Below are 26631 nucleotides of genomic sequence, written 5' to 3' on the forward strand. Positions count from 1 at the left end.
GTTGGTTAATAATGCATTGCATACGTCACATTAAGACACGTTGTGCCAGAACACTGAGCCCAGTGAAACACTCAATGAAGTGTATAGAATCACCAAACATTAGCCTAGCATGCTAACAGCTTAGCTATACATTAAGACACATTGTTCCAGAACACTGAGCCCAGTGACACACTCAATAGAGTGTATAAACATTAGCCTAGCACGCTAACAGCCTTGCTCACCAAACATTAGCCTAGCACGCTAACAAGCCTAGATGAATGTCTGCCATTGTACAGTCCGGTCTGAAAAGGCCTCATTTGGGTGACTGGGAGGGAGGGAGGGAATGATATGAAGACAGGGGGAGAGAAGGAGAGAGGGATGAGAGGGGAGGAGAGATGGTCTCTAGGCAGATTGTGTGTGTGTGTGTGTGTGTGTGTGTGTGTGTGTGTGTGTGAGCTCTGGGGATGGCACGGGCTATAAACCTAGGACACACTGGTCCCAGTGTCTCTACAGCACATACCCTGTACATGTGTTTGTATCACAGGCCCAGAGAGAGAGAGAGAGAGAGCGAGAAAGAGGGGGAGAGAGAGAGAGGAGAGAGAGAGAGAGAGAGAGAGAGAGAGAGAGAGAAAGAGGGGGGAGAGAGAGAGAGAGAGAGAGAGAGAGAAGAGAGAGAGAGAGAGAGAGAGAGAGAAAGAGGGGAGAGAGAGAAAGAGAGAAAGACGGGGAGAGAGAGAGGGAGAGATGGGGGGCGGAGAGAATTGTTGTGTTACAATGGTCCTCTTTTCCACCCTCGACCCTCGACCCCACCGCCAGAACAATGCCTTCTTATTGGCTAAAGCCACATTCCACAGCCCTCCACACTGGATGCCGGCGGCCCGCGCTCTCTTGTCTCCGTACGTCAGAGCTGACCCCAACCTCGTAGGTTGACCCCTGAACCATTTCTCCGCCCTGCACGGCATGGCATGGCAAGGGCCAACCCAGATCGATAAAAGAGAGCTTTGTAGTGGGTGTAAGACTTTTTACCTTTATTTAACTAGGCAAGTCAGTTAAGAACAAATTCTTATTTACAATGACAGCCTACCGGGGAACAGTGGGTTAACTGACTTGTTCAGGGGCAGAACGACCAATTTTTTTACCTTGTCAGCTCAGGGATTTCGGTTACTGGACCAACACTCTAACCACTAGGCTATCTGCCACACCAAACAAGGAGAGAGAGAGAGAGAGAGAGAGAGAGGGGGAGAAAAGGGTAGAGAGAGAGAGAGAGAGGGAGAGAAAAAGGTAGAGAGAGAAAGAGAGAGGATAGAGAGAGAGAGATGCTCAGAAGGCTCTGCTCACACTTACTGGTCCGAGGCCAAACCATACGACTAACAACATTAAACACTTTATTGGACACTTTATGGAACACAAAGCCTTCATCATCTCATCCTGAAATATCCAAAGCCTTCATCATCTCACCCTGAAATATCCAAAGCCTTCATCATCTCATCCTGAAATATCCAAAGCCTGAGGTGATCTGCATTTTGGTCCAAAGAGCAGGAACCTGGACATCACCAAAGAAATCAGAAATACAGACATTGTCATCCTACCAGAAACATGGTATATAGGAGATGGACCCACTGGTCTCCCTCTAGGTTACAGAGAGCTGGTAGTCCCATCCACCACACTACCAGGTGGGTGGTATAGAGGAGATGGACCCACTGGTTGCCCTCTAGGTTACAGAGAGCTGGTAGTCCCATCCACCACACTACCAGGTGGTATAGAGAAGATGGACCCACTGGTTGCCCTCTAGGTTACAGAGAGCTGGTAGTCCCATCCACCACACTACCAGGTGGGTGGTATAGAGGAGATGGACCCACTGGTTGCCCTCTAGGTTACAGAGAGCTGGTAGTCCCATCCACCATACTACCAGGTGGGTGGTATAGAGGAGACGGACCCACTGGTTGCCCTCTAGGTTATAGAGAGCTGGTAGTCCCATCCACCACACTACCAGGTGGTATAGAGGAGATGGACCCACTGGTTGCCCTCTAGGTTACAGAGAGCTGGTAGTCCCATCCACCATACTACCAGGTGGGTGGTATAGAGGAGATGGACCCACTGGTTGTCCTCTAGGTTACAGAGAGCTGGTAGTCCCATCCACCACACTACCAGGTGGTATAGAGGAGATGGACCCACTGGTTGTCCTCTAGGTTACAGAGAGCTGGTAGTCCCATCCACCACACTACCAGGTGGTATAGAGGAGATGGACCCACTGGTTGTCCTCTAGGTTACAGAGAGCTGGTAGTCCCATCCACCACACTACCAGGTGGTATAGAGGAGATGGACCCACTGGTTGTCCTCTAGGTTACAGAGAGCTGGTAGTCCCATCCACCACACTACCAGGTGGGTGGTATAGAGGAGACGGACCCACTGGTTGTCCTCTAGGTTACAGAGAGCTGGTAGTCCCATCCACCACACTACCAGGTGGTATAGAGGAGATGGACCCACTGGTTGTCCTCTAGGTTACAGAGAGCTGGTAGTCCCATCCACCACACTACCAGGTGGGTGGTATAGAGGAGATGGACCCACTGGTTGTCCTCTAGGTTACAGAGAGCTGGTAGTCCCATCCACCAAACTACCAGGTGTGAAACAGGGAAGAGACTCAGGGGGTATGCTAATTTGGTATAGAGCAGACCTAACCCACTCCATTAAATTAATCAAAAGAGGAACATTTTACATCTGGCTAGAAATGAATAAGGAAATGATCTCAACAGAGAAAAATGTCCTCCTGTGTACTACCTATATCCCCCCCACTAGAATCCCCATACTATAATGAAGACATTTTCTCCATCCTACCTATATCCCCCCACTAGAATCCCCATACTTTAATGAAGACAGCTTCTCCATCCTACCTATATCCCCCCACTAGAATGCCCATACTTTAATGAAGACAGCTTCTCCATCCTACCTATATCCCCCCACTAGAATCCCCATACTTTAATGAAGACAGCTTCTCCATCCTGGAGGGAGAAATCAATCATTTCCAGGCCCAGAGACATGTACTAGTCTGTGGCAACCTAAATGCCAGAACTGGAAAATAACCTGACACCCTCAGCACACAGGGGGACAAACACCTACCTGGAGGTGACAGCATTCCCTCCCCCATACGCCCCCCTAGACACAACTACAACAACATAACCAACAAAAACGGGTCACAACTCCTGCTGCTCTGTTGCACGCTGGGTCTGTACATAGTCAATGGTAGGCTTCAAGGGGACTCCTATGGTAGGTACACCTATAGCTCATCTCTTGGCAGTAGTACTGTAGACTACTTTATCACTGACCTCAACCCAGAGTCTCTCAGAGCGTTCACAGTCAGCCCACTGACACCCCTATCAGATCACAGTCAGCCCACTGACCCCCCTATCAGATCACAGCAAAATCACAGTCTACTTGAACAGAGCAATACTCAATCATGAGGCATCAAAGCCAAAGGAACTGAGTAATATTAAGAAATGCTATAGATGGAAGGAAAGTAGTGTGGAAATTTACCAAAAAACAATTAGACAACAACAAATTCAATCCCTTTTAGACAACTTCCTGGACCAACCCCCCCCCCAAGATGGCAGCGCAGTAGGACGTGTATATCTGCCTTTGTCTTATCCCGTGTAAATAGCCGGTCTTTTTCATATATATATATATATATATAATAATCCATCAGGAGCTAGCCAGCTAACTAGCTACTAGTCTTTATTAGCCACGGCTAGCGGTCATTGCCTTTTTTTCCCCTCCTGGCATCAGCCAGCCTTAGCTCGGACAATCACCTCCCAGAATGCACAGCGCGATATCAACCCAGAGCATATCGGAATGATTCTCTCTACCACGTCACCGGATTCCTGCTGCTCTAGATCATTACACCGTATCATTACTCCGGATCATCGCGGCTAGCTAGCTGCAAACGAGTGGCTACTGTTAGCTAACGCCTCTGTCCCGAAGCAAGCACCAGCTAGACTTGAGCTAGCCTCGAGCTAGGCCCATATAACAGCTAATTCTAGGGCTACAATATCTCTTTTGCCAACTGGCCTGGACTCCTTTATTGTCGACACGGAGCCCCGCCGATCCATCACGACTGGACTGCTGACGTGATCGCCCGATGTGGTCTCAACAGGCTATTCTGTTACGATGTCGCCGCAGAACCATCTGCTAGCCCCGGCCCGCTAGCTTTCTGAACGCCGTGTCCCCTGCTCGCCTAGCGTAGTAGTGACTACCGAACAGCACCCTGACTCACCTATTGCAGCTCTGTTGACCCTATGATCACTCGGCTACACAGCTGATGCCCCCTGGACTGTTTCAATAACACGGTACCTCATTTTGTTTACCTGTCGGCCCCCAGCCTCGAACTCAGGTCCTGCATGTACCTAACTGACCCGCTCTGCCCATTCATCGCCATTTACCCGCTGTTGTCTTAGCTCTCCTGATCAACACCTGTGATTGCTTTATGCCTCTCTCTAACGTCAATGTGCCTTGTCTACTGCTGTCTTGGTTAGTTTTTATTGTTTGATTTCACTGTAGAGCCCTCAGTCCCGCTCAAAATGCCTTAGATAGCTCTTTCATCCCACCCTACACACATTGCGGAGACCTTACCTACGTTAATTGACGCCTCCAGAGACGAAACCTCTCTCATCGTCATGAAACGCATATGTTTACCTCCACTGTACTCACATCCTACCATAACTTTGTCTGTACATTATGCCTTGAATCTATTCTACCACGCCCAGAAATCTGCTCCTTTAATTCTCTGTCCCCAACGCACTAGACGATCATTTCTTATAGCCTTTAGCCGTACCCTTATCCTACTCCTCCTCTGTTCCTCTGGTGATGTAGAGGTTAACCCAGGTCCTGCAGTGCCCAGCTCCACTCCTATTCCCCAGGCGCTATCATTTGCTGACTTCTGTAACCGTAAAAGCCTTGGTTTCATGCATGTTAACATTAGAAGCCTCCTCCCTAAGTTTGTTTTATTCACTGCTTTAGCACACTCCGCCAACCCGGATGTCTTAGCCGTGTCTGAATCCTGGCTTAGGAAGGCCACCAAAAACCCTGAAATTTCCATCCCTAACTATAACATTTTCTGCCAAGATAAAACTGCCAAAGGGGCTGGAGTTGCAATCTACTGCAGAAATAGCCTGCAGAGTTCTGTCATACTATCCAGGTCTGTGACCAAACAATTCGAGCTTCTACTTTTAAAAATCCACCTTTCCAGAAACAAGTCTCTCACAGTTGCCGCTTGCTATAGACCTCCCTCTGCCCCCAGCTGTGCCCTGGACACCATATGTGAATTAAATGCCCCCAATTTATCTTCAGAGTTGTTAATGTTAGGTGAGCTAAACTGGGATATGCTTAACATCCCGGTCATCCTACAATCTAAGCTAGATGCCCTCAATCTCACCAAAATGATCAATGAACCTATCAGGTACAACCCCAAATCCGTAAACACGGGCACCCTCATAGATAGGATGCCTGGTTATTTTTTTTAAATGCCTTCCTCACCATCTTAAATAAGCATGCCCCTTTCAAAAAATGTAGAACCAGGAACAGATATAGCCCTTGGTTCACTCCAGACCTGACTGCCCTTGACCAGCACAAAAACATCCTGTGGCGTTCTGCATTAGCATCGAATAGCCCCGTGATCTGCAACTTTTCAGGGAAGTTAGGAACCAATATACACAGGCAGTTAGGAAAGCAAAGGCTAGCTTTTTCAAGCAGAAATTTGCATCCTGTAGCACAATCTCCAAAAAGTTCTGTGACACTGTAAAGTCCATGGAGAATAAGAGCACCTCCTACTAGCTGCCCACTGCACTGAGGCTAGAAAACACTGTTACTACCGATAAATCCACAATAATTGAGAATTTCAATAAGCATTTTTCTACAGCTGGCCAGGCTTTCCACCTGGCTACCCCTACCCCGGTCAACAGCTCTACACCCCCCACAGAAACTTGCCCAAGCCTCCCCATTTCTCCTTCACCCAAATACAGATAGCTGATGTTCTGAAAGAGCTGCAAAATATGGACCCCTACAAATCAGCCGGGCTAGACAATCTGGACCCTCTCTTTCTAAAAAATATCCGCCAAAATTGTTGCAACCCCATTTACTAGCCTGTTCAACCTCTCTTTCGTATCGTTTGAGATCCCTAAAGATTGGAAAGCTGCCGCTGTCATCCCCCTCTTCAAAGGGGGAGACACTCTAGACCCAAACTGTTATAGACCTATATCTATCCTACCCTGCCTTTCTAAGGTCTTCGAAAGCCAAGTTAACAAACAGATCACCGACAATTTCGAATCCCACCGTACCTTCTCCGCTATGCAATCTGGTTTCCGAGCTGGTCATGGGGGCACCTCCGCCACACTCAAGGTCCTAAACGATATCATAACCGCCATCGATAAAAGACAATACTGTGCAGCTGTATTCATCGACCTGGCCAAGGCTTTTGACTCTGTCAATCACCACATTTTTATCGGCAGACTCAACAGCCTTGGTTTCTCAAATGACTGCCTCGTCTGGTTCACCAACTACTTCTCAGAAAGAGTTCAGTGTGTCAAATCGGAGGGCCTGTTGTCCGGACCTCTGGCAGTCTCTATGGGGGTGCCACAGGGTTCAATTCTCGGGCCGACTCTTTTCTCTGTATACATCAATGATGTCACTCTTGCTGCTGGTGATTCTCTGATCCACCTCTACGCAGACGACACCATTCTGTATACTTCTGGCTGTCACGAATTCCACCGAAGTCAGTTCCTCTCCTTGTTCGGGCGGCGTTTGACGGTCGGCGTCACCGGTCTTCTAGCCATCGTCGATCCACGTTTCATTTTCCATTTGTTTTGTCTTGTTTTCCCACACACCCGATTCTCATTTCCCTCATTAAGTGTTGTGTATTTAACCCTCTGTTCCCCCCCATGTCTTTGTGTGGAATTGTTTGTTGCAAGTGCTTGTGCACATGTTTACTGGTGCGCGTCCGGTTTTGTTCCCATGTTGGTTAATTCTTTATGCCGTTGGTTTTGATATTAAACTGCTCCGGCTATTACCTAGTTCTGCTCTCCTTCCTCTCACTGCCACCAGTTACCCTTTAAACTGGCCCTTCTTTGGACACTGTGTTAACTAACCTCCAGACGAGATTCAATGCCATACAACTCTCCTTCCGTGGCCTCCAACTGCTCTTAAATGCAAGTAAAACTAAATGCATGCTCTTCAACCGATCGCTGCCTGCACCTGCCCGCCCGTCCAGCATCACTACTCTGGACGGCTCTGACTTAGAATATGTGGACAACTACAAATACCTAGGTGTCTGGCTAGACTGTAAACTCTCCTTCCAGACTCACATCAAACATCTCCAATTCAAAATTAAATCTGGAATTGGCTTCCTATTTTGAATCAAAGCCTCCTTCACACTTTCTGCCAAATATATGCTCGTAAAACTGACCATCCTACCAATCCTTGACTTCTGCGATGTCATTTACAAAATAGCCTCCAACACTCTGCTCAGCAAATTGGACGCAGTCTATCACAGTGCCATCCGTTTTGTCACTAAAGCCCCATATACTACCCACCACTGCGACCTGTATGCTCTCGTGGCTGGCCCTCCCTTCATATTCGTCGCCAAACCCACTGGCTCCAGGTCATCTATAAGTATATCCTAGGTAAAGCTCCGCCTTATCTCAGCTCACTGGTCACCATAACAACACCCACCCGTAGCACTCGCTCCAGCAGGTATATCTCACTGGTCATCCCCAAAGCCAACACCTCCTTTGGCCGCCTTTCCTTCCAGTTCTCTGCTGCCAATGACTGGAACGAATTGCAAAAATCTCTGAAGCTGAAGACTCATATCTCCCTCACTAGCTTTAAGCACCAGCTGTCAGAGCAGCTCACAGATCACTGCACCTGTACATAGCCCATCTGTAAACAGCCCATCCAACTACCTCATCCCCATACAGTTATTCTATTATTTATTTTGCTACTTTGCACCCCAGTATCTCTATTAGCATACTCATCTTCTGCACATCTAACACTCCAGTGTTTAATTTCTATATTGTAATTATTTCGCCACTATGGTCTATCCTTACCTCCCTAATCTTCTACATTTCCACACACTGTATACAGCCTTTTTCTACTGTATTATTGGCAGTATGTTTGTTTATTCCATGTGTAGCTCTGTGTTGTTGTACGTGTAGAACTGCTATGCTTCATCTTGGCCAGGAAGCAAGTTGTAAATGAGAACTTGGTCTCAAATAGCCTACCTTGTTAAATAAAGGGTTAGGGTTATATAGATATAATACTGGAGGAGGACAACACTGGAGGAGACCAACACTGGAGGAGACCAACACTGGAGGAGACCAACACTGGAGGAGACCAACACTGGAGGAGACCAACACTGGAGGAGACCAACACTGGAGGAGACCAACACTGGAGGAGACCAACCATAGATATAATACTGGAGGAGACCAACACTGGAGGAGACCAACCATAGATATAACACTGGAGGAGACCAACCATAGATATAACACTGGAGGAGACCAACACTGGAGGAGACCAACCATAGATATAATACTGGAGGAGACCAACACTGGAGGAGACCAACCATCGATATAACACTGGAGGAGACCAACCATAGATATAACACTGGAGGAGACCAACCATATACATAACACTGGAGGACACCAACACTGGAGGAGACCAACCATAGATGTGTGTGTGTGTGTGTGCGCGTGTGCTTGTGTGCGTGCGTACGTGCGTGTGTGTGTATGTGTGTGTGTGTACTAACCTGAGGTAATGGGCTGGCAGGTTTGGTCAGTATCCCTCCTACATAGACAACATGTGGTAAAGTGGGCCTGGGAAACTCCAGGGCCAGATCAGTAGACAACATCCACAACCTGCTCCCCTGAACCAGGTCCTGCATGGCCACCCGCGGCTCCACGCCGTGCTTCCTCATGATGCGCTCGTACTTCGGTAACACCAGGTACTGAACACCGAACCTGGACACCAGGTACACTGCCGTGTTGACAATCCTCTGGACTAGAGACATCCGATCGGTGAGGAGAGAGTTGAACTCCGGGACGTACGAGAGAGGGGCTGGAGCGCCGACCTCCGCCGGGTACCACAGGCCCGTGGAAAAGACGGCGTAGGGAACGCCGAGGATGTGAGCGATCACGAAACCACACATCTCGTTGGGGTCGACCAGTAAAAGGTCAAAGTCGGCGTCCTTGAGTTGGGTCATGACCTGTTTGTTTCCCACGACGGCGTCGCAATTCTGGGCGTAGTGGTCTAGAATGTCGAAGAGTTCCAACGCTGTGAGACGACCGGAGAAGATATTGCTGACTTTTGATTGGAGGAAGCTGTCGGCTGTGGAGGTGTTGAAGATGCCTGGGTAACGCTGGAAGGTGTAGTGGGGGGAGGGGGGCACCTAGAGTAGAGAGGAGAGGAAAGGACAAGAGAGGAGAGGAGAGGAGAGGAGAGGGGAGGAGAGGGGAGGAGAGGACAAGAGAGGAGAAGACAGGAGAGGAGAAGACAGGAGAGGGAGAGGGAGAGGGAGAGGGAGAGGGAGAGGGAGAGGGAGAGGAGAGGAGAGGAGGAGAGGAAGAGAAGAGTCTTTATTATCCCAGGGGGCAATATAGTAATATGTACACAGCTCACAGTACTAGGCTACTACAGCTAACAGTACGAGGCTACTACAGCTAACAGTACTAGGCTACTACAGCTAACAGTACGAGGCTACTACAGCTAACAGTACGAGGCTACTACAGCTAACAGTACTAGGTTACTACAGCTAACAGTACGAGGCTACTACAGCTAACAGTACTAGGTTACTACAGCTAACAGTACGAGGCTACTACAGCTAACAGTACTAGGTTACTACAGCTAATAGTGCTAGGCTACTACAGCTAACAGTACGAGGCTACTACAGCTAACAGTACTAGGTTACTACAGCTAACAGTGCTAGGTTACTACAGCTAACAGTGCTAGGCTACTACAGCTAACAGTGCTAGGCTACTACAGCTAACAGTACTAGGCTACTACAGCTAACAGTACTAGGCTACTACAGCTAACAGTACTAGGTTACTACAGCTAACAGTACTAGGTTACTGCAGCTAACAGTACTAGGTTACAGCTAACAGTACTAGGTTACAGCTAACAGTACTAGGTTACAGCTAACAGGATCTAGAGGCAGCTCCCCTGATCAACAGGATCTAGAGGCAGCTCCCCTGATCAACAGCTAACAGGATCTAGAGGCAGCTCCCCTGATCAACAGCTAACAGGATCTAGAGGCAGCTCCCCTGATCAACAGCTAACAGGTTCTAGAGGCAGCTCCACTGATCAACAGGTTCTAGAGGCAGCTCCCCTGATCAACAGCTAACAGGATCTAGAGGCAGCTCCCCTGATCAACAGCTAACAGGATCTAGAGGCAGCTCCCCTGATCAACAGGTTCTAGAGGCAGCTCCCCTGATCAACAGCTAACAGGATCTAGAGGCAGCTCTGCTGATCAACAGCTAACAGGTTCTAGAGGCAGCTCCCCTGATCAACAGCTAACAGGTTCTAGAGGCAGCTCCCTTGATCAACAGCTAACAGGATCTAGAGGCAGCTCCGCTGATCACCAGCTAACAGGTTCTAGAGGCAGCTCCCCTGATCAATAGCTAACAGGTTCTAGAGGCAGCTCCCCTGATCAACAGCTAACAGGTTCTAGAGGCAGCTCCCCTGATCAACAGGTTCTAGAGGCAGCTCCCCTGATCAACAGCTAACAGGTTCTAGAGGCAGCTCCCCTGATCAACAGCTAACAGGATCTAGAGGCAGCTCCCCTGATCAACAGCTAACAGGTTCTAGAGGCAGCTCCCCTGATCAACAGGTAACAGGTTCTAGAGGCAGCTCCCCTGATCAACAGCTAACAGGATCTAGAGGCAGCTCCCCTGATCAACAGGATCTAGAGGCAGCTCCCCTGATCAACAGCTAACAGGTTCTAGAGGCAGCTCCCCTGATCAACAGCTAACAGGTTCTAGAGGCAGCTCCCCTGATCAACAGCTAACAGGATCTAGAGGCAGCTCCTCTGATCAACAGCTAACAGGTTCTAGAGGCAGCTCCCCTGATCAACAGCTAACAGGATCTAGAGGCAGCTCCCCTGATCAACAGCTTACAGGTTCTAGAGGCAGCTCCCCTGATCAACAGCTAACAGGTTCTAGAGGCAGCTCCCCTGATCAACAGCTAACAGGATCTAGAGGCAGCTCCCCTGATCAACAGGATCTAGAGGCAGCTCCCCTGATCAACAGCTAACAGGATCTAGAGGCAGCTCCCCTGATCAACAGGATCTAGAGGCAGCTCCCCTGATCAACAGCTAACAGGATCTAGAGGCAGCTCCCCTGATCAACAGCTAACAGGTTCTAGAGGCAGCTCCACTGATCAACAGGTTCTAGAGGCAGCTCCCCTGATCAACAGCTAACAGGATCTAGAGGCAGCTCCCCTGATCAACAGCTAACAGGATCTAGAGGCAGCTCCCCTGATCAACAGGTTCTAGAGGCAGCTCCCCTGATCAACAGCTAACAGGATCTAGAGGCAGCTCCGCTGATCAACAGCTAACAGGTTCAAGAGGCAGATCCCCTGATCAACAGCTAACAGAATCTAGAGGCAGCTCCCCTGATCAACAGCTAACAGGATCTAGAGCCAGCTCCCCTGATCAACAGGTTCTAGAGGCAGCTCCCCTGATCAACAGCTAACAGGATCTAGAGGCAGCTCCGCTGATCAACAGCTAACAGGTTCTAGAGGCAGCTCCCCTGATCAACAGCTAACAGTTTCTAGAGGCAGCTCCCCTGATCAACAGCTAACAGGATCTAGAGGCAGCTCCGCTGATCACCAGCTAACAGGTTCTAGAGGCAGCTCCCCTGATCAATAGCTAACAGGTTCTAGAGGCAGCTCCCCTGATCAACAGCTAACAGGTTCTAGAGGCAGCTCCCCTGATCAACAGGTTCTAGAGGCAGCTCCCCTGATCAACAGCTAACAGGTTCTAGAGGCAGCTCCCCTGATCAACAGCTAACAGGATCTAGAGGCAGCTCCCTTGATCAACAGCTAACAGGTTCTAGAGGCAGCTCCCCTGATCAACAGCTAACAGGATCTAGAGGCAGCTCCCCTGATCAACAGCTAACAGGATCTAGAGGCAGCTCCCCTGATCAACAGGATCTAGAGGCAGCTCCCCTGATCAACAGCTAACAGGTTCTAGAGGCAGCTCCCCTGATCAACAGCTAACAGGTTCTAGAGGCAGCTCCCCTGATCAACAGCTAACAGGATCTAGAGGCAGCTCCCCTGATCAACAGCTAACAGGTTCTAGAGGCAGCTCCCCTGATCAACAGCTAACAGAATCTAGAGGCAGCTCCCCTGATCAACAGCTTACAGGTTCTAGAGGCAGCTCCCCTGATCAACAGCTAACAGGTTCTAGAGGCAGCTCCACTGATCAACAGCTAACAGGATCTAGAGGCAGCTCCCCTGATCAACAGGATCTAGAGGCAGCTCCCCTGATCAACAGCTAACAGGATCTAGAGGCAGCTCCCCTGATCAACAGGATCTAGAGGCAGCTCCCCTGATCAACAGCTAACAGGATCTAGAGGCAGCTCCCCTGATCAACAGCTAACAAGTTCTAGAGGCAGCTCCACTGATCAACAGGTTCTAGAGGCAGCTCCCCTGATCAACAGCTAACAGGATCTAGAGGCAGCTCCCCTGATCAACAGGTTCTAGAGGCAGCTCCCCTGATCAACAGCTAACAGGATCTAGAGGCAGCTCCGCTGATCAACAGCTAACAGGTTCTAGAGGCAGCTCCCCTGATCAACAGCTAACAGGTTCTAGAGGCAGCTCCCCTGATCAACAGCTAACAGGATCTAGAGCCAGCTCCCCTGATCAACAGGATCTAGAGGCAGCTCCCCTGATCAACAGCTAACAGTTTCTAGAGGCAGCTCCCCTGATCAACAGCTAACAGGATCTAGAGGCAGCTCCGCTGATCACCAGCTAACAGGTTCTAGAGGCAGCTCCCCTGATCAATAGCTAACAGGTTCTAGAGGCAGCTCCCCTGATCAACAGCTAACAGGTTCTAGAGGCAGCTCCCCTGATCAACAGGTTCTAGAGGCAGCTCCCCTGATCAACAGCTAACAGGTTCTAGAGGCAGCTCCCCTGATCAACAGCTAACAGGATCTAGAGGCAGCTCCCTTGATCAACAGCTAACAGGTTCTAGAGGCAGCTCCCCTGATCAACAGCTAACAGGATCTAGAGGCAGCTCCCCTGATCAACAGCTAAGAGGATCTAGAGGCAGCTCCCCTGATCAACAGCTAACAGGTTCTAGAGGCAGCTCCCCTGATCAACAGCTAACAGGATCTAGAGGCAGCTCCCCTGATCAACAGCTAACAGGATCTAGAGGCAGCTCCCCTGATCAACAGCTAACAGGTTCTAGAGGCAGCTCCCTTGATCAACAGCTAACAGGATCTAGAGGCAGCTCCCATGATCAACAGCTTACAGGTTCTAGAGGCAGCTCCCCTGATCAACAGCTTACAGGTTCTAGAGGCAGCTCCCCTGATCAACAGGTTCTAGAGGTAGCTCCCCTGATCAACAGCTAACAGGATCTAGAGGCATCTCCCCTGATCAACAGCTAACAGGTTCTAGAGGCAGCTCCCCTGATCAACAGCTAACAGGTCCTAGAGGCAGCTCCCCTGATCAACAGCTAACAGGATCTAGAGGCAGCTCCCCTGATCAACAGCTAACAGGTTCTAGAGGCAGCTCCCCTGATCAACAGCTACCAGGATCTAGAGGCAGCTCCCCTGATCAACAGGATCTAGAGGCAGCTCCCCTGATCAACAGGTTCTAGAGGCAGCTCCCCTGATCAACAGGTTCTAGAGGCAGCTCCCCTGATCAACAGGTTCTAGAGGCAGCTCCCCTGATCAACAGGTTCTAGAGGCAGCTCCCCTGATCAACAGGATCTAGAGGCAGCTCCACTGATCAACAGCTAACAGGATCTAGAGGCAGCTCCCCTGATCAACAGGATCTAGAGGCAGCTCCCCTGATCAACAGGATCTAGAGGCAGCTCCCCTGATCAACAGCTAACAGGATCTAGAGGCAGCTCCCCTGATCAACAGGATCTAGAGGCAGCTCCCCTGATCAACAGCTAACAGGATCTAGAGGCAGCTCCCCTGATCAACAGCTAACAGGATCTAGAGGCAGCTCCCCTGATCAACAGCTAACAGGATCTAGAGGCATCTCCCCTGATCAACAGCTAACAGGTTCTAGAGGCAGCTCCCCTGATCAACAGGTTCTAGAGGCAGCTCCCCTGACCAACAGCTAACAGGATCTAGAGGCAGCTCCCCTGACCAACAGTTAACAGGTTCTAGAGGCAGCTCCCCTGATCAACAGGTTCTAGAGGCAGCTCCCCTGATCAACAGGATCTAGAGGCAGCTCCCCTGATCAACAGCTAACAGGTTCTAGAGGTAGCTCCCCTGATCAACAGCTAACAGGATCTAGAGGCAGCTCCCCTGATCAACAGCTAACAGGATCTAGAGGCAGCTCCCCTGATCAACAGGTTCTAGAGGCAGCTCCCCTGATCAACAGCTAACAGGATCTAGAGGCAGCTCCCCTGATCAACAGCTAACAGGATGTAGAGGCAGCTCCCCTGATCAACAGGTAACAGGATCTAGAGGCAGCTCCCCTGATCAACAGCTAACAGGTTCTAGAGGCAGCTCCCCTGATCAACAGCTAACAGGATCTAGAGGCAGCTCCCCTGATCAACAGCCAACAGGATCTAGAGGCAGCTCCCCTGATCAACAGCTAACAGGTTCTAGAGGCAGCTCCCCTGATCAACAGCTAACAGGTTCTAGAGGCAGCTCCCCTGATCAACAGCTAACAGGATCTAGAGGCAGCTCCCCTGATCAACAGGTTCTAGGAGGCAGCTCCCCTGATCAACAGCTAACAGGTTCTAGAGGCAGCTCCCCTGATCAACAGGTTCTAGAGGCAGCTCCCCTGATCAACAGCTTACAGGTTCTAGAGGCATCTCCCCTGATCAACAGCTAACAGGATCTAGAGGCAGCTCCCCTGATCAACAGCTAACAGGTTCTAGAGGCAAATCCTCTGATCAACAGCTACCAGGATCTAGAGGCAGCTCCCCTGATCAACAGCTAACAGGAGCTAGAGGCAGCTCCCCTGATCAACAGCTAACAGGTTCTAGAGGCAGCTCCCCTGATCAACAGGATCTAGAGGCAGCTCCCCTGATCAACAGCTAACAGGATCTAGAGGCAGCTCCCCTGATCAACAGCTAACAGGATCTAGAGGCAGCTCCCCTGATCAACAGCTAACAGGATCTAGAGGCAGCTCCCCTGATCAACAGCTAACAGGTTCTAGAGGCAGCTCCCCTGATCAACAGGTTTAGAGGCAGCTCCCCTGACCAACAGCTAACAGGATCTAGAGGCAGCTCCCCTGACCAACAGCTAACAGGTTCTAGAGGCAGCTCCCCTGATCAACAGGTTCTAGAGGCAGCTCCCCTGATCAACAGGATCTAGAGGCAGCTCCCCTGATCAACAGCTAACAGGTTCTAGAGGTAGCTCCCCTGATCAACAGCTAACAGGATCTAGAGGCAGCTCCCCTGATCAACAGCTAACAGGATCTAGAGGCAGCTCCCCTGATCAACAGGTTCTAGAGGCAGCTCCCCTGATCAACAGCTAACAGGATCTAGAGGCAGCTCCCCTGATCAACAGCTAATAGGATGTAGAGGCAGCTCCCCTGATCAACAGGTAACAGGATCTAGAGGCAGCTCCCCTGATCAACAGCTAACAGGTTCTAGAGGCAGCTCCCCTGATCAACAGCTAACAGGATCTAGAGGCAGCTCCCCTGATCAACAGCTAACAGGATCTAGAGGCAGCTCCCCTGATCAACAGCTAACAGGTTCTAGAGGCAGCTCCCCTGATCAACAGCTAACAGGTTCTAGAGGCAGCTCCCCTGATCAACAGCTAACAGGATCTAGAGGAAGCTCCCCTGATCAACAGTTTCTAGGAGGCAGAACCCCTGATCAACAGCTAACAGGTTCTAGAGGCAGCTCCCCTGATCAACAGGTTCTAGAGGCAGCTCCCCTGATCAACAGCTTACAGGTTCTAGAGGCATCTCCCCTGATCAACAGCTAACAGGATCTAGAGGCAGCTCCCCTGATCAACAGCTAACAGGTTCTAGAGGCAAATCCCCTGATCAACAGCTACCAGGATGTAGAGGCAGCTCCCCTGATCAACAGCTAACAGGATCTAGAGGCAGCTCCCCTGATCAACAGCTAACAGGTTCTAGAGGCAGCTCCCCTGATCAACAGGATCTAGAGGCAGCTCCCCTGATCAACAGCTAACAGGATCTAGAGGCAGCTCCCCTGATCAACAGCTAACAGGATCTAGAGGCAGCTCCCCTGATCAACAGCTAACAGGATCTAGAGGCAGCTCCCCTGATCAACAGGATCTAGAGGCAGCTCCTCTGATCAACAGCTAACAGGATCTAGAGGCAGCTCCCCTGATCAACAGCTAACAGGATCTGTAGCTACGTTCCAGTCAGCCATAATAGATCTCCTTGTTTGTTTAATTTACAGGTGCCTTAGTAAACTGTCAGAGATGGTAAACAATGTGGTATGACTGTATATGTGAGAACGCACAGTGACAAAGGAATCACAGGTGAAATCTGAGATTTGTTTGTCTCACTCTCAACACTAATACATCACGTGGGGAATTAACCCTTGGAGAATATATTTAGGAGGGGGAGTTTTTTCGGGGGGGGGGGGGGCGTGATCACAAGAAAACTAAGGGAGATTTTAAGGAAATTCTGTTTTGCATCTGCACAGATCTTCTATTGAATGTGTTTTAGTAAAAACCTGGCCCATCTCTGGCCCACCAATGACCCTGCTACTTAGTAACACAATGTTACCTGGCCGCCCGTCTGACACCAATGTCCCTGCTACTTAGTAACACAATGTTACCTGGCCCATCTCTAACACCAATGACCCTGCTACTTAGCAACACAATGTTACCTGGCCGCCCATCTCTGACACCAATGACCCTGCTACTTAGTAACACAATGTTACCTGGCCGCCCGTCTGACACCAATGACCCTGCTACTTAGTAACACAATGTTACCTGGCCGCCCGTCTGACACCAATGACCCTGCTACTTAGAAACACAATGTTACCTGGCCCATCTCTGACACCAATGACCCTGCTACTTAGCAGCACAATGTTACCTGGCCAATCTGACACCAATGACCCTGCTACTTAGCAACACAATGTTACCTGGCCCATCTCTGACACCAATGTCCCTGCTACTTAGAAACACAATGTTACCTGGCCAATCTGACACCAATGACCCTGCTACTTAGTAACACAATGTTACCTGGCAAATCTGACACCAATGACCCTACTACTTAGTATCACAATGTTACCTGGCCAATCTGACACCAATGACCCTGCTACTTAGCAACACAATGTTACCTGGCCCATCTCTGACACCAATGTCCCTGCTACTTAGCAACACAATGTTACCTGGCCCATCTCTGACACCAATGTCCCTGCTACTTAGAAACACAATGTTACCTGGCCCATCTCTGACACCAATGACCCTGCTACTTAGTAACACAATGTTACCTGGCCCAACTCTGACACCAATGACCCTGCTACTTAGTATCACAATGTTACCTGGCCGCCCATCTCTGACACCAATGACCCTTCTACTTAGAAACACAATGTTACCTGGCCCAACTCTGACACCAATGACCCTGCTACTTAGCAACACAATGTTACCTGGCCCATCTCTGACACCTGAAATGTAAATGTAATGTTACCTGTCGCCCTTCTGACAGCAGTAAGGAAGTATCATGTCCCTGGAGGTGGAGTTCTGTAGCCAGCGTCTTGAAGATGTAGAGGTGAGACTCAAACATGATGGGAGGGACAACGATGATCCTGGAGGACCAGCATGCACTGGGGTACAGGGAGAGGTGGAGGTGGAGGAAGAGGAGGAGGGAGAGGAGCGACGGGGGAGGGTGCATGGCTGGGAGGAACAGCGGGGAAGGGAGGAGAGGAAGAGAGAAAAATAGACATCAGGACAGAAGACATATTTATCAGGCTGTATCCCTCCCTCCCCCCTCCCTCCCTCCTTCTCTTCTTCTCTCTCTTCCTCCCTCCCTCTCTCCCTCCTTCTCTTCTTCTCTCTCTTCCTCCCTCCCTCCCTCTCTCCCTCCTTCTCTTCTTCTCTCTCTTCCTCCCTCCCTCCCTCTCTCCTTCTCTTCTTCTCTCTTCCTCCCTCCCTCCCTCTCTATCTCTCTCCCTCCCTCCCTCTCTCTCTCTTCCTCTCTCTCTTCCTCCCTCCCTCTCCCTCCCTCCCTCCCTCCCTCCCTCCCATATATAGTCATCAATGACAACCCGTGTGGGTAGAACGAGCAGCGTTCAAACCCCTTGCTGCTCTCTGGAAACACACACAAACACAATGGACCTTTACGGCCACCAGCCTCCCAGCTAAATATCGGAGGCCCACTCCCATACTGTTGAATCTAACACTCAAAACCCAGTTCACAGCCTGAGTGTGTGTGTGGTTGGTGTGTGTGTGTGTGTGTGGTGTGTGGGTCTGTGTGTGTCTGTGTGTGGCTCTGTGTGTGAGTGTGACTAAACGGTCTAAGTATACAATAGGTAACTGATTAGGAGGCGTTCTGAGTGTGTTGCCAGACTCATTGTGGGTGAGTTCCAAATGTTTCCCTGATCCCTTTATAGTGCACTACATTTGACCAGGGCCTTATGGGGAATAATAACTGAGATTCAGAAATGTGTATCTCTGACAGGCTTTCTTACAAACGGGTCACCTATGGCACCGTTATGCTATGATAAGAGAGAGAGATACACAATCTATAGCTATCTAACAAAACCTCTCTCTCTCTCTCTCTCTCTCTCTCTCTCTCTCTCTCTCTCTCTCTCTTCTCTCTCTCTCTCTCTCTCTCTCTCTCTCTCTCTCTCTCTCTCTCTCTCTCTCAGAGACGCTGGCAGAATGCCTAGTGATATCAGTAATTTAATAGAGTTCTGTTGGCAGCGCCTGATTCCCAGATAAAGCAGGAATGTTGTTTTATTCTTTATGCGGTGCAGAACACCGGAAGGAAACAGCACTGAATTATCACCCTGAATCATTGTAACGTTTGTTTGTGCCAACTGTCGATTTAACACGATAATAAAAAAACATTTATTAACTCATTAATGAATTAATTTATCAGGGATTACACTCCCATATGGACAGTCTCTATCATATCTACAGTCTCTATCATATCTACAGACCCAGTGGGGTACCTGTCTCTATCTACAGACCCAGTGGGGTACCAGTCTCTATCTACAGACCCAGTGGGGTAACAGTCTCTATCATATCTACAGACCCAGTGGGGTACCAGTCTCTATCTACAGACCCAGTGGGGTAACAGTCTCTATCTACAGACCCAGTGGGGTACCAGTCTCTATCATCTCTACAGACCCAGTGGGGTACCAGTCTCTATCTACAGACCCAGTGGGGTAACAGTCTCTATCATATCTACAGCCCCAGTGGGGTACCAGTCTCTATCATATCTACAGCCCCAGTGGGGTACCAGTCTCTATCTACAGACCCAGTGGGGTACCAGTCTCTATCATATCTACAGCCCCAGTGGGGTACCAGTCTCTATCATATCTACAGACCCAGTGGGGTAACAGTCTCTATCTACAGACCCAGTGGGGTAACAGTCTCTATCTACAGACCCAGTGGGGTAACAGTCTCTATCTACAGACCCAGTGGGGTACCAGTCTCTATCATCTCTACAGACCCAGTGGGGTACCAGTCTCTATCTACAGACCCAGTGGGGTAACAGTCTCTATCTACAGACCCAGTGGGGTACCAGTCTCTATCATATCTACAGACCCAGTGGGGTACCAGTCTCTATTTACAGACCCAGTGGGGTAACAGTCTCTATCATCTCTACAGACCCAGTGGGGTAACAGTCTCTATCTACAGACCCAGTGGGGTACCAGTCTCTATCATATCTACAGACCCAGTGGGGTACCAGTCTCTATCTACAGACCCAGTGGGGTAACAGTCTCTATCTACAGACCCAGTGGGGTAACAGTCTCTATCTACAGACCCAGTGGGGTACCAGTCTCTATCATATCTACAGACCCAGTGGGGTACCTGTCTCTATCTACAGACCCAGTGGGGTACCAGTCTCTATCTACAGACCCAGTGGGGTAACAGTCTCTATCATATCTACAGACCCAGTGGGGTACCAGTCTCTATCTACAGACCCAGTGGGGTAACAGTCTCTATCTACAGACCCAGTGGGGTACCAGTCGCTATCATCTCTACAGACCCAGTGGGGTACCAGTCTCTATCTACAGACCCAGTGGGGTAACAGTCTCTATCATATCTACAGACCCAGTGGGGTACCAGTCTCTATCTACAGACCCAGTGGGGTAACAGTCTCTATCTACAGACCCAGTGGGGTACCAGTCGCTATCATCTCTACAGACCCAGTGGGGTACCAGTCTCTATCTACAGACCCAGTGGGGTAACAGTCTCTATCATATCTACAGCCCCAGTGGGGTACCAGTCTCTATCTACAGACCCAGTGGGGTAACAGTCTCTATCTACAGACCCAGTGGGGTAACAGTCTCTATCTACAGACCCAGTGGGGTACCAGTCTCTATCATCTCTACAGACCCAGTGGGGTACCAGTCTCTATCTACAGACCCAGTGGGGTAACAGTCTCTATCTACAGACCCAGTGGGGTACCAGTCTCTATCATATCTACAGACCCAGTGGGGTACCAGTCTCTATTTACAGACCCAGTGGGGTAACAGTCTCTATCATATCTACAGCCCCAGTGGGGTACCAGTCTCTATCATATCTACAGCCCCAGTGGGGTACCAGTCTCTATCTACAGACCCAGTGGGGTAACAGTCTCTATCTACAGACCCAGTGGGGTAACAGTCTCTATCTACAGACCCAGTGGGGTACCAGTCTCTATCTACAGACCCAGTGGGGTAACAGTCTCTATCTACAGACCCAGTGGGGTACCAGTCTCTATCATATCTACAGACCCAGTGGGGTACCAGTCTCTATCTACAGACCCAGTGGGGTAACAGTCTCTATCTACAGACCCAGTGGGGTAACAGTCTCTATCTACAGACCCAGTGGGGTACCAGTCTCTATCATATCTACAGACCCAGTGGGGTACCAGTCTCTATTTACAGACCCAGTGGGGTAACAGTCTCTATCATATCTACAGACCCAGTGGGGTAACAGTCTCTATCATATCTACAGACCCAGTGGGGTACCAGTCTCTATCTACAGACCCAGTGGGGTACCAGTCTCTATCTACAGACCCAGTGGGGTAACAGTCTCTATCTACAGACCCAGTGGGGTAACAGTCTCTATCTACAGACCCAGTGGGGTAACAGTCTCTATCATCTCTACAGACCCAGTGGGGTACCAGTCTCTATCATATCTACAGACCCAGTGGGGTAACAGTCTCTATCATCTCTACAGACCCAGTGGGGTACCAGTCTCTATCATATCTACAGACCCAGTGGGGTACCAGTCTCTATCATATCTACAGACCCAGTGGGGTACCAGTCTCTATCTACAGACCCAGTGGGGTAACAGTCTCTATCTACAGACCCAGTGGGGTAACAGTCTCTATCTACAGACCCAGTGGGGTACCAGTCTCTATCATCTCTACAGACCCAGTGGGGTACCAGTCTCTATCTACAGACCCAGTGGGGTAACAGTCTCTATCTACAGACCCAGTGGGGTACCAGTCTCTATCATATCTACAGACCCAGTGGGGTACCAGTCTCTATTTACAGACCCAGTGGGGTAACAGTCTCTATCATATCTACAGACCCAGTGGGGTAACAGTCTCTATCATATCTACAGACCCAGTGGGGTACCAGTCTCTATCTACAGACCCAGTGGGGTACCAGTCTCTATCTACAGACCCAGTGGGGTAACAGTCTCTATCTACAGACCCAGTGGGGTAACAGTCTCTATCTACAGACCCAGTGGGGTAACAGTCTCTATCATCTCTACAGACCCAGTGGGGTACCAGTCTCTATCATATCTACAGACCCAGTGGGGTAACAGTCTCTATCATCTCTACAGACCCAGTGGGGTACCAGTCTCTATCATATCTACAGACCCAGTGGGGTACCAGTCTCTATCATATCTACAGACCCAGTGGGGTACCAGTCTCTATCATATCTACAGACCCAGTGGGGTAACAGTCTCTATCTACAGACCCAGTGGGGTAACAGTCTCTATCATATCTACAGACCCAGTGGGGTAACAGTCTCTATCATATCTACAGACCCAGTGGGGTAACAGTCTCTATCGTATCTACAGACCCAGTGGGGTAACAGTCTCTATCTACAGACCCAGTGGGGTAACAGTCTCTATCGTATCTACAGACCCAGTGGGGTAACAGTCTCTATCTACAGACCCAGTGGGGTACCAGTCTCTATCGTATCTACAGACCCAGTGGGGTACCAGTCTCTATCTACAGACCCAGTGGGGTAACAGTCTCTATCTACAGACCCAGTGGGGTACCAGTCTCTATCTACAGACCCAGTGGGGTACCAGTCTCTATCTACAGACCCAGTGGGGTAACAGTGTCTATCTACAGACCCAGTGGGGTAACAGTCTCTATCATATCTACAGACCCAGTGGGGTAACAGTCTCTATCATATCTACAGACCCAGTGGGGTACCAGTCTCTATCTACAGACCCAGTGGGGTAACAGTCTCTATCTACAGACCCAGTGGGGTAACAGTCTCTATCATATCTACAGACCCAGTGGGGTACCAGTCTCTATCTACAGACCCAGTGGGGTAACAGTCTCTATCATATCTACAGACCCAGTGGGGTACCAGTCTCTATCTACAGACCCAGTGGGGTACCAGTCTCTATCATATCTACAGACCCAGTGGGGTAACAGTCTCTATCTACAGACCCAGTGGGGTAACAGTCTCTATCTACAGACCCAGTGGGGTACCAGTCTCTATCATATCTACAGACCCAGTGGGGTAACAGTCTCTATCATATCTACAGACCCAGTGGGGTAACAGTCCTCTATCTACAGACCCAGTGGGGTAACAGTCTCTATCTACAGACCCAGTGGGGTAACAGTCTCTATCATATCTACAGACCCAGTGGGGTACCAGTCTCTATCTACAGACCCAGTGGGGTACCAGTCTCTATCTACAGACCCAGTGGGGTAACAGTCTCTATCTACAGACCCAGTGGGGTAACAGTCTCTATCATATCTACAGACCCAGTGGGGTACCAGTCTCTATCTACAGACCCAGTGGGGTAACAGTCTCTATCTACAGACCCAGTGGGGTAACAGTCTCTATCATATCTACAGACCCAGTGGGGTACCAGTCTCTATCTACTGACCCAGTGGGGTACCAGTCTCTATCTACAGACCCAGTGGGGTAACAGTCTCTATCATATCTACAGACCCAGTGGGGTACCAGTCTCTATCTACAGACCCAGTGGGGTAACAGTCTCTATCTACAGACCCAGTGGGGTACCAGTCTCTATCATCTCTACAGACCCAGTGGGGTACCAGTCTCTATCTACAGACCCAGTGGGGTAACAGTCTCTATCTACAGACCCAGTGGGGTAACAGTCCCTCTATCTACAGACCCAGTGGGGTAACAGTCTCTATCTACAGACCCAGTGGGGTACCAGTCTCTATCTACAGACCCAGTGGGGTAACAGTCTCTACATATCTACAGACCCCAGTGGGGTAACCAGTCTCTATCTACTGACCCAGTGGGGTACCAGTCTCTATCTACAGACCCAGTGGGGTAACAGTCTCTATCATATCTACAGACCCAGTGGGGGTACCAGTCTCTATCTACAGACCCAGTGGGTACCAGTCTCTATCTACAGACCCAGTGGGGTAACGTCTCTATCTACAGACCCAGTGGGGTAACAGTCTCTATCTACAGACCCAGTGGGTACAGTCTCTATCATATCTACAGACCCAGTGGGGTAACAGTCTCTATCCATATCTACAGACCCAGTGGGTAACAGTCTCTATCTACAGACCCAGTGGGGTAACAGTCTCTATCTACAGACCCAGTGGGGTAACAGTCTCTATCTACAGACCCAGTGGGTACCAGTCTCTATCTACAGACCCAGTGGGGTACAGTCTCTATCTACAGACCCAGTGGGGTAACAGTCTCTATCTACAGACCCAGTGGGGTAACAGTCTCTATCATATCTACAGACCCAGTGGGGTACCAGTCTCTATCTAGACCCAGTGGGGTAACAGTCTCTATCTACAGACCCAGTGGTAACAGTCTCTATCATATCTACAACCCAGTGGGTACCAGTCTCTATCTACTGACCCAGTGGGGTACCAGTCTCTATCTACAGAACCCAGTGGGGTAAACAGTCTCTTCATATCTACAGACCCAGTGGGTACCAGTCTCTATCTACAGACCCAGTGGGTACCAGTCTCTATCATATCTACAGACCCAGTGGGTAACAGTCTCTATCTACAGACCCAGTGGGGTACCAGTCTCTATCATATCTACAGACCAGTGGGGTAACAGTCTCTATCATATCTACAGACCCAGTGGGGTAACAGTCTCTATCTACAGACCCAGTGGGGTAACAGTCTCTATCTACAGACCCAGTGGGGTAACAGTCTCTATCTACAGACCCAGTGGGGTACCAGTCTCTATCATATCTACAGACCCAGTGGGGTACCAGTCTCTATCTACAGACCCAGTGGGGTAACAGTCTCTATCTACAGACCCAGTGGGGTAACAGTCTCTATCATATCTACAGACCCAGTGGGGTACCAGTCTCTATCTACAGACCCAGTGGGGTAACAGTCTCTATCTACAGACCCAGTGGGGTACCAGTCTCTATCATCTCTACAGACCAGTGGGGTACCAGTCTCTATCTACAGACCCAGTGGGGTAACAGTCTCTATCTACAGACCCAGTGGGGTAACAGTCTCTATCTACAGACCCAGTGGGGTAACAGTCTCTATCTACAGACCCAGTGGGGTACCAGTCTCTATCTACAGACCCAGTGGGGTAACAGTCTCTATCATATCTACAGACCCAGTGGGGTACCAGTCTCTATCTACTGACCCAGTGGGGTACCAGTCTCTATCTACAGACCCAGTGGGGTAACAGTCTCTATCATATCTACAGACCCAGTGGGGTACCAGTCTCTATCTACAGACCCAGTGGGGTACCAGTCTCTATCTACAGACCCAGTGGGGTAACAGTCTCTATCTACAGACCCAGTGGGGTAACAGTCTCTAGCATATCTACAGACCCAGTGGGGTAACAGTCTCTATCTACAGACCCAGTGGGGTACCAGTCTCTATCATATCTACAGACCCAGTGGGGTAACAGTCTCTATCTACAGACCCAGTGGGGTAACAGTCTCTATCTACAGACCCAGTGGGGTACCAGTCTCTATCATATCTACAGACCCAGTGGGGTAACAGTCTCTATCATATCTACAGACCCAGTGGGGTAACAGTCTCTATCTACAGACCCAGTGGGGTAACAGTCTCTATCTACAGACCCAGTGGGGTACCAGTCTCTATCATATCTACAGACCCAGTGGGGTAACAGTCTCTATCATATCTACAGACCCAGTGGGGTAACAGTCTCTATCTACAGACCCAGTGGGGTAACAGTCTCTATCTACAGACCCAGTGGGGTAACAGTCTCTATCTACAGACCCAGTGGGGTACCAGTCTCTATCTACAGACCCAGTGGGGTAACAGTCTCTATCTACAGACCCAGTGGGGTAACAGTCTCTATCTACAGACCCAGTGGGGTAACAGTCTCTATCATATCTACAGACCCAGTGGGGTACCAGTCTCTATCTACAGACCCAGTGGGGTAACAGTCTCTATCTACAGACCCAGTGGGGTAACAGTCTCTATCATATCTACAGACCCAGTGGGGTACCAGTCTCTATCTACTGACCCAGTGGGGTACCAGTCTCTATCTACAGACCCAGTGGGGTAACAGTCTCTATCATATCTACAGACCCAGTGGGGTACCAGTCTCTATCTACAGACCCAGTGGGGTACCAGTCTCTATCATATCTACAGACCCAGTGGGGTAACAGTCTCTATCTACAGACCCAGTGGGGTACCAGTCTCTATCATATCTACAGACCCAGTGGGGTAACAGTCTCTATCATATCTACAGACCCAGTGGGGTAACAGTCTCTATCTACAGACCCAGTGGGGTAACAGTCTCTATCTACAGACCCAGTGGGGTAACAGTCTCTATCTACAGACCCAGTGGGGTACCAGTCTCTATCTACAGACCCAGTGGGGTAACAGTCTCTATCATATCTACAGACCCAGTGGGGTACCAGTCTCTATCTACAGACCCAGTGGGGTACCAGTCTCTATCATATCTACAGACCCAGTGGGGTAACAGTCTCTATCTACAGACCCAGTGGGGTACCAGTCTCTATCATATCTACAGACCCAGTGGGGTACCAGTCTCTATCATATCTACAGACCCAGTGGGGTAACAGTCTCTATCTACAGACCCAGTGGGGTACCAGTCTCTATCTACAGACCCAGTGGGGTAACAGT

At 49.7% G+C, this 26631-nt stretch overlaps 1 protein-coding gene across 1 annotated transcript in view; it reads right to left on the bottom strand.

Annotated features, from left to right (window-relative positions):
• The window catches only part of ugt8 (UDP glycosyltransferase 8), a gene marked incomplete at its 3' end in the record, with an annotated part of 66711 nt that overhangs the window by 28122 nt on the left and 11958 nt on the right, over window positions 1-26631 (bottom strand). Inside the window, 2 exon segments of the mRNA XM_029745006.1 lie at window positions 8768-9406; window positions 17818-18023. Coding sequence (XP_029600866.1) covers window positions 8768-9406; window positions 17818-18021 — 843 coding nt within the window.

This window comes from Salmo trutta, unplaced genomic scaffold (assembly GCF_901001165.1).
Source record: "Salmo trutta unplaced genomic scaffold, fSalTru1.1, whole genome shotgun sequence".
NCBI classification, from domain to species: Eukaryota; Metazoa; Chordata; class Actinopteri; order Salmoniformes; family Salmonidae; genus Salmo; species Salmo trutta.